The 12,199-nt window shown below is 45.9% G+C and overlaps 1 protein-coding gene across 3 annotated transcripts in view; it reads left to right on the top strand.

The window, feature by feature from the left end:
• LOC137504210 (uncharacterized) overlaps window positions 1-12,199 on the top strand; it is a 160,039-nt gene that overhangs the window by 88,172 nt on the left and 59,668 nt on the right. For all 3 annotated transcript variants that reach the window (XM_068232315.1, XM_068232314.1, XM_068232316.1), the window contains 2 exons: window positions 9,283-9,511; window positions 10,236-10,437. In XM_068232315.1, coding sequence (XP_068088416.1) covers window positions 9,283-9,511; window positions 10,236-10,437 — 431 coding nt within the window. The remainder of the gene's footprint in view (window positions 1-9,282; window positions 9,512-10,235; window positions 10,438-12,199) is intronic.

Below are 12,199 nucleotides of genomic sequence, written 5' to 3'. Positions count from 1 at the left end.
CCACTTCCCCCCGTGGCTTAACAACATCCCTAAAAGTCAGTTCATCCGTTTGAAACGGAATTGTACTGAAGATGAGCAGTATCAAGATGAGGTAGATGACCTATCCAACAGGTTTAGAGAGAAGGGTTATGAGGAGACCATTATAGAAGGTGCCATCAAAGAAGTAGAGGGGATAGACAGGAAAGAACTATTGGCCAAAAGGGGGGAGAAGGATAGGCAGGATCACTCCCTCAAATTAAATTTAAGGTATGGCCCACGTAGTGGATTGGTGCGGAGCATCATCATGAAACATTGGGCCACATTAAGAGGGGATAAGATCCTTAGTGATATTTTACCCCCAAAACCCGCAATCACCTACAGAAAGTCCCAAAATGTGGGTCTACGGGTGGCACTGGCGGCAGGTGATTATATCCACAGACCCCTGGCTAGTAATAGCGGGGGTTTTGTGAGATGTGGGAGGTATATTAACTGTAAGAAAACGAGGGGATATAGAAAGATCATCAAGGTTGTAGGGGGAGGTGACACTTTTAAAATTAGAGAATTCATTACATGTGACACCAGAGGGGTCATTTACTGCTTAGTCTGCCCCTGCGGAAAAAAGTATATAGGACCCACAAAAAGGGTGCTCTCTAGTAGGATTGGGGAACATCTTAACAATATAGGGAAGGGGTGGCAGGGACACCCACTCTCTAAACATTTTGCCCACCTACATAATTGCTGTACTAGTAATGTTATTTATTTTGGAATAGAGATAGTACATAGGGATAGCAGGGGTGGTGATTACATGGCCAAAATGTCAAGACAAGAAAGTAGGTGGATTTTTAATTTGGATACCCTTGTACCTAGAGGTTTGAATGAAGAAATGGAGCTCTTTGGCTTCATGAAATAGGCACAAAAGAGCTTTCTGGTTCCTCAAAGAGCAACTGGTCCCCTACTAGACTATTAACTAATTTTCTTTTTTATTATTTTTATTTTTCATTTTTTTGGAGAATTATTATTATTATTTTTTAATTTTACATTTTTTGGCAATATGTTGCTCATCAAAGATAATAATAGATATGAGGAATGACATATCCTAGTTGGGAATATATAGATAAGAAATGTCATCATAAAGAAGGAAGAGAATATGGGACTGTGAGAATAAGAACATGGATATGGATGTCCCTTTAAGGAAAATGGAGGGGAGGAGTGAATGCTAAGAGCTGTGGGATATAAATATGGCGACTGGTCTGAATGGTCCAACAGATTCTGATGAAGACGGCCGAGTTTCCGTCGAAACATGTCAATCTAAAGCTGTTCCGTGGGAGAAGAGGCGCGCCCCATTCTATCTACCAAGCAGTAAGCCACTTGTCCTCTTTGAAAAACCCTTATTGCCCTAGACGATACATAGGCAACTGAGGTGGAGCGCAAGGAAGTGCTTACAACAGCAGAGTGAGACGCACTGGAGGAAGTGACGTCATCACTGGGACCGGAAGATCGTCAGCCAACGACCAGTACTGGGACGGCGAGACATTAGTGAAGCCGTAGCTACGAGAGCAGAATTCTGGACAACACGTATCCAGAGAATACCCCTCAGGAGAGTTGGCCAGGAGTACCGAGCCGGTGAGGGTAATAACATTGTTCTCTTGAATAGCAGACAATATAAACTGTCAGCACGCACAACTGAGCTTTTATCCCTTGGTGGGATGTGCACGCATTTAGGGATTGCTGATTATTGCATGACCCAGATATAGGACATATGTGAATTGATGCGGACCGTGTTTCGAAGTAAATTGGAAAAGATAAATTCCTTTTTAGGTCTTTGAGGAAACTTGCACAGATACATAATTTTTAATAGGGTCTTTTTGCCCAGAAATTTTTTTCCTTTTTTAGGGGAACCAGCACGCTCTAGAGTGATTGTGGATGGATGTGTGCATATAGAGTGTGGGATAGTTTTATATGTATTTTTTAACATTTAATGTGACAATAAAAGTCTCCTATTGAGGAAATGATCAATTGTGATTCTTATATCCAAGCACATGTAACTGCAGGAGGCCTATGTGTTAAAGGCGGCTCACTGGCCGCCCAAAGTGCCCCTGGCCTCAATACTTTTTTCCTCCCATCTGCTGAGTGCGAGCGGAGCAAACATCAATAGCAGCAGCCAGCAGAAGACTCAACGGCTCCAACATTCCTGTAATGATCGCATCTCTCTTCTCTGCAGCGTGGCCTGCATAATCTCCTTGGTAACAGCAGCGTCTCTTTACCGTGTCATGCCGACATGTACAGGCACATTACATAATGCCATCATAACTAAAGAGATGGTACTAGGACTGCTGCCTCAAACACCCCCGTGAGGAGGGATATGTGTTGGTTTTGGCATTATGCAGAGTGTTGCACCGCGTTCCCTTACCGGTCCACACCACCTGTTGGAGTCTCTTCTCTATGACGTATGACATCCTGCAGTGGGGCACGTGATTAAAGAGGGCCCAGCCAGCGATCTGCCAGGTGGATCAATTCGGACAAGTGACGGCTGATAGCTTTAGTCTCCCCGCTCACCCCACCCGTCGCATGTCGTCACACTTCTATCGCCCTACTGCACCCCCTCGCCCTATTGCATAACTAGGCATCTGTACAGCTTTGGCCCAGCGATGTTGCCCAAGGGATTACATCCCGATCCCTGTCAGGCGATATCCATCTAGCGTGTTTATGGGCCTTTACTCTCTGCTCCATGCTTTTAAATAAATTCATTAGTACCGTATAAAGAAATGTAAATGTACTCTCTTTTTTTTACAGTTATTTCCTCATTCCGCTTTCCTCACAGTCTTTAGTTTGCATTTGCCCAAAGCTGATTTATAGCCTATGACATGTGTTGTGAGGAAAAGCAGAGCCCTCTGTATGCAAACATCTGCAATAAATGTTTATAAAGACAATAAGTTAGCAACGGACATGAAGTGCGTCAGATGACACCTGTGCTGGCCGGCATCTACCAGTAAAGTTACAGAGGGAAGCCAGGGGAAGCCATGTGAGGACAGAGAGACCTTTGTAGGGCTTTTTCCAACACAAACCTCTGCTGCCTCATGAAAGGTCTTGATAACCAGTCATTTAACAAACATCCCAAGTGTAAGCAAATATATTGCAAGGCTACATTACAAGTCTCACTACAGGAATTTAAAGAGGCAACATAGTGACGTATAGTAGAATGTAGTGAATTACTCAGGATACTCACTTTTACATGAATTATCCTGGTTTCAGAATCATAAACACTTCCTAAATCCAGGGCTGGATTTACCATAAGGCACTGTAGGCATTTGTCTATAGGCGCCTGATGATGGAAAGGCATCTCACTCCCCTCCCAGAGTGCCTCCCTCCTTCCCTATGCAGTGTCCCGATGATAGTGTAAATGAGAGGTTACTCACTCTGCTTTCTGCATTCCACTGACGAGATCTCCCTTCGGTCAGGCACCTCTTGCTACTTAATATTAAGGTTCCTCTAGCTACCTTATACTTGGGGGCACCTCTAGCTACTTAGTATTAGGTCGCCAGCAGTACCTGTAATATTAAGGGGCACCTGAGGCTACATATGATTGGCAAGGGAAGTAAGGGTGCCAGGACATTTATGGCTATAGGCTCCTGTGAGGTAAATCCAGGCCTGGCTATATCTATCTATAACTGTATGTTGGTATGTAACCCAGCCCCATGGGTGTAACAATAGGGGATGCAGCCCATGCGCGGCCCGATCGTGGCCATTTTGGGGGGCTGGAGGGGTCGCACCATGAGGGGAAAGCTATGGCCACACTCGGCGGGGAGGGGGGAAGGTCCTCCCCCTACCTCACCTCAGGCTTTCCCCTCTATGCTCCCCTCCAGCTTCTAGCTATACAAGTGCGGCGGGCAGCAGCAGGCAAACATACCTTCCGTGCGTTCCAGCGCGGACACTTCTCGCTCTAGTGACTGACACGACCATACCGTCCAATAGTCCCGATTTGGGCGAAACTTACCCAGTTCCCGCTCCCTTGTCCCGGGTCCCGCCCACTCACTAACAAGTCCCGTTTTTACAAACCTTTCATATGATGACACATACCAGGCGTCTATGGAGCCTGTCTTTTTAAGACAGGTGTCTGTCTAAATGTGCTAATTACAAGCCGTTATGTCCTGCGTAACATAGACAAAACCCCCAGACCTCTCCTCCTTCCCTCCCCTCTGTTCGTAGCTCTTACAGCTTTCTCCTCCCTCCAGCCAATAGAAACACAGAGGCAGCCCTGCCCGCCCCGCCCCCCACAAGCTCGTTCAGGCACGGAGGAGAAAAGTCAGCCTGCATCTGGGAGCAGAGATCAGCATTAGAGATGGGAAGTTCGGATCTTTTGAATGATCCGGATGATTCGAATCGGATCATTGAAAAGAACTGGATCTTTGATCCGAATCTCGGATCATTTTACTACCGAAGCATTCGGGGGTGAAATGAATAGCAGGACAGGTCTTTCCCTGCTGTGGACAGGAGAAGGGGAGGGGGGTGGACACACAGAGAAGGGGAGAAGATGGACAGAGGGCAGGGAGTGGACAGAGAAGCGAGGAGGGACGAGCAGAGAGCAGAAATGTTTGCTTGCACACAATACCCAAATGCTGCAATCATATGCTTTACATGTATTTCACCTATATGCTCATCTGTATACTTCGAATGCAAACGTCGCACAGTGAAAGAAAGCATTCCCCAAAGCATTCCCAGAAGTAAAGTGCAGCTGTTTAGAGCAGTGCAGGAGGATCATATTGCGCTGCAATCACAGTGCCTGCAAAGTTACTGAGCTGTGCTGAGCTGAGCCAAAAGCTTCCAATGTGTTCACTGTGCACAACTACGGAACAGACAGCCTATAATGAGCAGCACGTTATAGCCAGTATGTGTGCTCTACACATATCTGGCAGTGGAACCGATGTCCCCTCTCTCTCATCTACCTGTCTCCCTGCAAGGCTGGCTCCCATCCAACAGAGCGATCCATCTCAGCTCTGCTTCCAGGACCCCGCTGCCCGCTGAGAGGGGGCGTGTCGCTCCTGGCCCCGCCCCGTTTGCGATCCGAATCACTCATTTTGATGATTCGGATGATTCGACTCACAAAATAGATTCGGATCAAAGATCCGAATCGTTCATGATCCGGACAACACTATTCAGCATGGCTCCTTGCACTGATGTTTTATGGTAGGCAGATAACACAGCTCTCAGTCACACAAATCACAGCAGCCTGTCCTGTACAGCACTGTGAGTGTGACTGGGACAGTGACAGACCTGGGAATGTAACTCTCCTGTGCTGCTGCAGACACAGAGGAGATAACACAGCTCTGAGTCACACAGATCACTGCAGCCTGTCCCATACAGTGGAGGCTGTGAGTGTGACTGGGACAGACAGTGATAGACCTGGGAATGTAACTCTTCCCTCCTGTGCTGCTGCAGACACAGAAAGAGAGAGAACTTGGCTGTCTTTTATGTAACCAGTATTATTATTTATTTGTAGTATTCCCTTTCCCCTCAGTAGCATTCATGGGAGGAAGGCATAGCTCCCAACTGTCCCTCTTTCCCCCTCATTTGTCCCTCTTTCAGGACTTTGTCTCTCTTTCTATGTTCTATACTAAAAAATGTGTTTGACTCTAAACTTTATTCCCATCCTTTAAATTGATATATTTACTTATTTTAAAATGTTACTATGAAGGAAAATGAACCAGGATAGAAAGGACCTGTGTGGTTTGAATTATAAAACAACATATTTTTCTCATGAAATCTTTATGGTATGTGTGACTAGTGGCGTGGTGGGGCGTGATCAGTGGGTGTGACAGGGGCATGGCTTAAGTGTCCCTTTTTCTCATCTCAAAAAGTTGGGAGGTGTGCACGACTTCCTGTATAAAACAGGAAGTCGCGTCAGGCACTAGAGTGAGAAGCGTACGGACGCACGGAAGGTATGTTTGCCTGCCGCTGCCCGCCGCTCCGCTCGCTGCACTTGTATAGCTAGAAGCTGGAGGGGAGCACAGAGGGGAAATCCCGAGGTGAGGGAGGGGGGGGACCTTCCCCCCTCCCCGCCGAGTGTGGCCATAGCTTTCCCCTCATGGTGCGACCCCTCCAGCCCCCCAAAACAGCCACGAGCGGGCCCTGGGGGGAGGGGGGCCCACTCACAATTTCTGCAGGGGGGCCCGGGGGTTCTTAGTTACGCCCCTGCCCAGCCCTCCCTATTATGTTTAGCCTAGACTATTTACTTTGTAGAATTCTCCTCCCACTTTGGAACACACAGTAAACAAACATTGATATGAAACAAGCATGTAGGTAATCTTGTCAGATTTTTGTCAGAAATATCTGATTTGCATGCTTGTTCAGGATCTGTGGCTAAAAGTACTAGAGGCAGAAGATCAGCCGGTTAGCCAGGCAACTAGTAATGCTTAAAAGGAAATAAATATGGCAGCCTTCATATACCTCTCATTTCAGATTCCCTTTAAAAGTAAGACTGCACTGTGTGCAGTATTACCATTTCCCCTACAGCGCAGTTTGGTAAAACAGGTATGTAGGGAGCTGCAGCAGATTGCTCTTCGCCGGGCCGAGGCATAGGCTAAAGAGGCTCCAGCCTCAGGGCGCAGTCTAGGAGGGGGCGCACAATTCATTCAGCTGTCATTCCTAATTGTGTTTGAAGCAGAAAGAAATAAGAAAAGGGGATACATAGCAGTGACTGCAAGCCAGATAACTAGATATTAAGGTGTTGGGGAGGTTGTGGGCCCTGTGGCCCTCTTAGTCTAATAGCCATCAGTGTGTGACAGCTGGGGTGGGAGGGATGGAGGGGTGCACTTTGGTGTCTCAGCCGTGGGTGCTGGAAGGCCTTGTCCCAGCTCGCTCATCACTCCATAAATCATAGGCTGCAGTGTTAATAACAGCTATAGCTGAGCTTACCCTGTGATTTGGGTGCCAGTTATAGCCGGAGCCCAAATTATGATAAAAACTGTGTAATTCAGGTGCCGGCAATAGCGCACCTGAACCAAGGGAAATTAGAAATTAGCTAACCAGTAGTCGAATATACTTTTTAATAAGAAAGGAGAATAGCTAGAGCAGGGAGCGCCATCTTTCAGTCTCTACCAGCACCTAAACTCCACCTTGCCATTTTGCAACGTAAACCTCCACAGGACCAAACCCCTTTAGATTGTAAGCTTGCAAGGCCAGGGCTCTCTCACCCTTTGTGTCTTGGAACGTGTTACACATTTATTCATATTCATTTTGTCAATATAATTACCAATTCTGTATTTTGTACCAACTCTGTATTTCGTATATTGGTGTATACCATTGTCTGTATTATTTTGTGCTCCATGTTTGTTCCTTTTCTTACTTTGTACAGCACCATGGCATTTGTCGGTGCTTTATGAATCAATAATAAAAATAATTACCCCCACCTCTCTGAGCACAAGGTGATAATGAGCAACTTGGTGTTTTTTTATTTTTTGTTTTGTTTGTTTTTTATGGGCTGAGGTTTTGCTGCAGTGGGCTATCATTTCTGGTTCCTGCCTGTTTCCCCCCTTCCCATGTGCACCATGCAGGCAGATATGAGTCAGGTGCAAGATCCACACACAGTCTGCATGGGGTAGAAGAAGTTAAAGAGGCAAAGGGGGGGAGACTGTCATTTTCTTAAAAGAACATCAATTAAAAAAAAGAAAAGAAAACAAATTAAAGAAAACACCGAGCCAAGATTTTATGTGTAGAGATGAAGACAGCTCCGCATTCAGAACACACCATCCAGCATCTTGCTAAAAATCCCCCTAAATCACACAAGGTAATTTGTTTACCATGTTGCGCTAGTCTAACCACCCACAGGCATCGGGAGTGAGTTGCTGGGCAACAAAATCGCTCCTTAACTTGGTTGGGGAGGCGAAGGACTGCATGGAGAGTCTTTTATCTTACTGAATTGTATAGCAGAGCCTCTCTTGTAACAGCAGTGCCTGAGCGAGTCTCTCCCGGCATCCATGTATGGTCACATGAAGACTGGAAGACTAGGATAATGCCTTTAGTAATACCGGCTTTGAGCATGCTGTTATTTACGTAGATTGCAGAAGCTCCATTTGCTGCAAAGAGCGCAATCAAGTAATCAAGCAAAAATGTTAATGTTTGTGCCAGAGTTTCTGCACACAGCTATGTTTTTAACTCTTAAGTAATCCTGTCGTTAAATAGTACAGTGGCTGCCGTTGTTGACCAATTCTGAAAAACAAGGTCGTTTTGTGCCGTGATATGTTTGGTCCATGATTGTTATTTGTTCCTTTAATGCTTTAAATAAAGGCTGATTTAAAAAAAAAAAGTGCTGATCCTTTGACCATAATATTTCTGAAGGAATCACAGAAAACAGGTATGCAGATCAGGAGAAGCAGAACGCTTCATCTGCATACTTGTTTCAGGTGAGTGATGTGGTATTAAAGCAGGGGCATCAGAATTAAAGCCAAGAAATTACAGTTACCAGATCAGTACTGGCAGCCTCCATATCTCTTTCGATAGCTGGTGAGCCTTAATTTCAGGCAGGGCCGGCACTAACATTGGGGACACATGGGAAATTGCCACAGAGCTGTTGGTTTCTCAGGTCTCCCCCTGAATTGTTGTCCCCAGGGACCGCTAATGTTTTGGCAGCATAGCAACTGACTTGTCTCTGCAGGTGTGCTGTTCCATTAGTCAGTGAATTCTCGTCTTCATCCTTCCCCATCTACGTCTTCTGGGGGACCCGGCGTATGTCATTGACTCATTACAAGAAGACTTGCACCTGCAATAATGAATTTAAGAGTGCATGGACTAAATTGGCATCAAGACAGGTGAGTTGCTATGCTACCAAAAACTATGCAAGGGCCCCAGGGGGCACAATAAATTTGGAGAGAGGGAGTGGAGGCCAGCTTGGGGTCCCTTTGGGGTAAACTTGCTATTGAGGAAGGGCAGGTGCCAGAGAGCCCCAGGTTACTTTTGCCCTGGGACCTAATTGTAGCGAGAACCAGCCCTGACTTCAGCTATACTCTAAAGTGATCATAACAGTTTTTGTTACTCAAACTGATAGCATGAAAATTCCTGTTCATGAATTGATTAAAAACAAGAGATTTTGTATCTGCATACTTTAAAGCAATGTTTTGGAGGAGTGCTCAATGCCTGTATTCTCCAGCAGGAGACCACAGGAACGTTCAAAGAGTGAGTTAAGTTTTTGCCAACACCTTAATTTGTACAGTACCTGAAGGTATATAAACTAAATAAAAATTTTATATTTTTTACAGGATACCAGTGTTAAAAGAATCTACAAATGTGATCACTGTTGTTATATTTCAGGGTTGCAGATTGGTCTGTGAAGGCCTTGTGTCAGTGTCCACATCAAGGCCTGGTCACACAGGACCTGGAATGGGCTCTGCTGGAAGCTTGTTTTGGTCTTCTTGAGCTGCTGATTGAAGAAACTGATAACAAAGAAGACTGGATTATGAGGAGATGCCAGGCGCTGTCTGCTTTATTACGTCTCACCACCATCCCTCGCTGTAAGAGGCTTCTAAATATGCATGAAAAGGTGAGTGAGTATGCGTCTCAGCTGGAAACACTCCACATAATGCGCATGGAGTTGGCAAAATAGAAATTCTATATGTACAAGTGTAAATAAATTCCAGGGAAATGTACAACACTTGTATAACTTCTACAGAGCAGATGTTGGCAGGTGGGTTTGGTGTACTTCCCGCACTTACATGGATTGCCATCACATTCCCTGGTTTCTCTTTCAATCAAAAAGCACAGCACACTAGTAGGTTAAATGGTGTCTCCATAAAATTAGCCCCAGCACGTGGTATAGATATTACAGAAGACTCCCCGTGTACAGTATATTCCGAAAAATAACAAGTCAGGTTTCACTCAAAACAGGCCTCACCATGGTTGATCAAAGCAGTTGAGTGAACGTGTTCAACGTCATATCCAGAGGTTGTCTTTTGCAAATACGTGTATATGTGCTGGCAACATTACTGCAGAAGTTGAAGGGGTGGGGGGAGGGGTCAGCTTGTCAGTGCTCAGACCATATATCACACACTACATCAATATGGTTGTCCTCTCAGAAGGAAGCCTCTTGTAAAGATGACACACAAGGAAGGTCCCCAAATAATTGTAATATTGATCAAGAGGCAATATAGAGTTGAGTTAGCATATTTGTTTACATTTATATCATAAGTTTATTTATTCATTAAGCCAATACTGTAAATAATAAAATAAATTAACCACATATTTGGTGTTTTCTTATGTGTTTTAAGGTCTGCCAGCTTGGGGTAATTTCTTCTCCTTGCAATAGCTCTGCGTTGTACTTATTGGGTGTAGCTCAGCTTGCCCAGTATGATGACAGGTCCTCTTCTGAGGAAGCAGAACAGGTCCTTGAGGATGCTAAAAGGAGCTTTCAGGCCAGTATTAGCCTGGAGAATCTGCCAAACAGAGGACCACCACCAGCAGACGTAATAGGTAAGGCCATGAGAAATGTGTTGTTTGACTACATACTGACTTAGTGGATAGCACTTTTACCCCAGGTTTGAATCTCAGGCAGGAAGCTTATCTCTGTGTAGTTTGTATGCTGTCTCCATGCATGTGTTGGTTTCTTACAGGCACTCTGATAAGTTAATTTTTCCCCCTCCAAAATTTGCCTTAGAATATACAGGGCCATATGCAATTCACTTTTTCACCTGAGTTTTGCAAAGAAAATGCATTTTAAATTACCAGCAAACAAGAACAAACTAAAAATAATTTTAATAGTATAGAATTGGTCCAGGTCTCTGGAGATCCTTCAGCCTGTAGAAAAGGGGGGGAAAGACCGGGAGTCCAGTAGTGCAGTATCGCCAGGTAAGTAATTGGTGGGGGATTGTGGGTAATTTATACTCACAAGGATGGGTTGCAGTCCTGCAACTACCACTTTTTTTCCTGCATGCGGAAAAAAAACATTCCCACTCGGTAACCTGGAACCTTCTGGAACAGGGTGGTCACTCTCCTCCTGTCGGTCTGTCCACGGGTAGGGCAGGTGTATGAGTGGAAAGTGCAAAGCACCCCTTTTATTAAAGGGTGTGGATAACAACTGTTTAAGAGGTTTGGGGAGGCGCCCAATTTTTCTGCTAATAGGTCTAAGTGTGGTAACTGTGCAGTAATATAGAAAGATGTTTCTTACCTCCAAAGAAGACTCACTCGATGGGATATAAGGAGTCTTTATTAACCACCCTGGCGTTCTATTAAGATCACCAGGGCGGCTGCGGGAGGGTTTTTTTTTTAAATAAAAAAAAAACTATTACATGCAGCCAACTGAAAGTTGGCTGCATGAAAGCCCACTAGAGGGCGCTCCTGAAGCGTAATTCCGATCGCCTCCGGCGATCAGAATTAACAAGGAAGGCTGCAATGAGCAGCCTTCCTTGTTTTGCTTACCTCGTCGCCATAGCGACGAGCTGAGTGACGTCATGGACGTCAGCCGACGTCCTGACATCAGCCGCCTCCGATCCAGCCCTTAGCGCTGGCCGGAACTATTTGTTCCGGCTGCGCTGGGCTCCGGCGGCTGGGGGACCCTCTTTCGCCGCTGCACGCGGCGGATCGCCGCGCTGCGGCGGCGATCAGGTAGCACACGCGGCTGGCAAAGTGCCGGCTGCGTGTGCTCCTTTTTATTTCATCAGAATCGGCCCAGCAGGGCCTGATCGGCAGCCTCCAGCGGTAATGAACGAGCTGAGCTCGTCCATACCGCCAGGATGGATCTACAGAAAAAAAGGAACACAGCCTAGTTATTTGTGTGCTTGGTACTATACATACACATGTCTATCTCATCATGTCACATGTCACCTTGGTTGTCCTTTAAATGTTTCCCTTTAAACCATAGTTTCCCAACCCTGTCCTCAAGGCCCACCAACAGTACATGTTTTGCAGGAAACCAAAAACATTCACAGGTGGGGTAATCAGTGTATCAGCAGAACTGATGAACTACCTTTGTGGATTTCCCCAAAACATGCACTGTTGGTGGGCCTTGAGGATAGGGTTGGAGAACACTGCTTAATTACCTAATGACTGTGTCACGCCAATGGGCGTGACCGCAGCAGCAGCCACAGGACCACCTAATGCCAATTGGCATCAAGCAGTGCTGTACTGGGGACAGCCGTGTGACATGGTTGGCCTCTTGGGGCACAAGAGAGCGATCGGCAGTGATAGGCTGAAGCCTATCACAGCCGATCCCTGTGATAGGCTGGCCGGGGGAGGG

The sequence above is a fragment of the Hyperolius riggenbachi genome, chromosome 4 (genome assembly GCF_040937935.1).
Source record: "Hyperolius riggenbachi isolate aHypRig1 chromosome 4, aHypRig1.pri, whole genome shotgun sequence".
Taxonomy (NCBI): domain Eukaryota; kingdom Metazoa; phylum Chordata; class Amphibia; order Anura; family Hyperoliidae; genus Hyperolius; species Hyperolius riggenbachi.
Note: the sequence above shows the minus strand (reverse complement) of the source record. Positions and strands in the feature narration are given on the sequence as shown.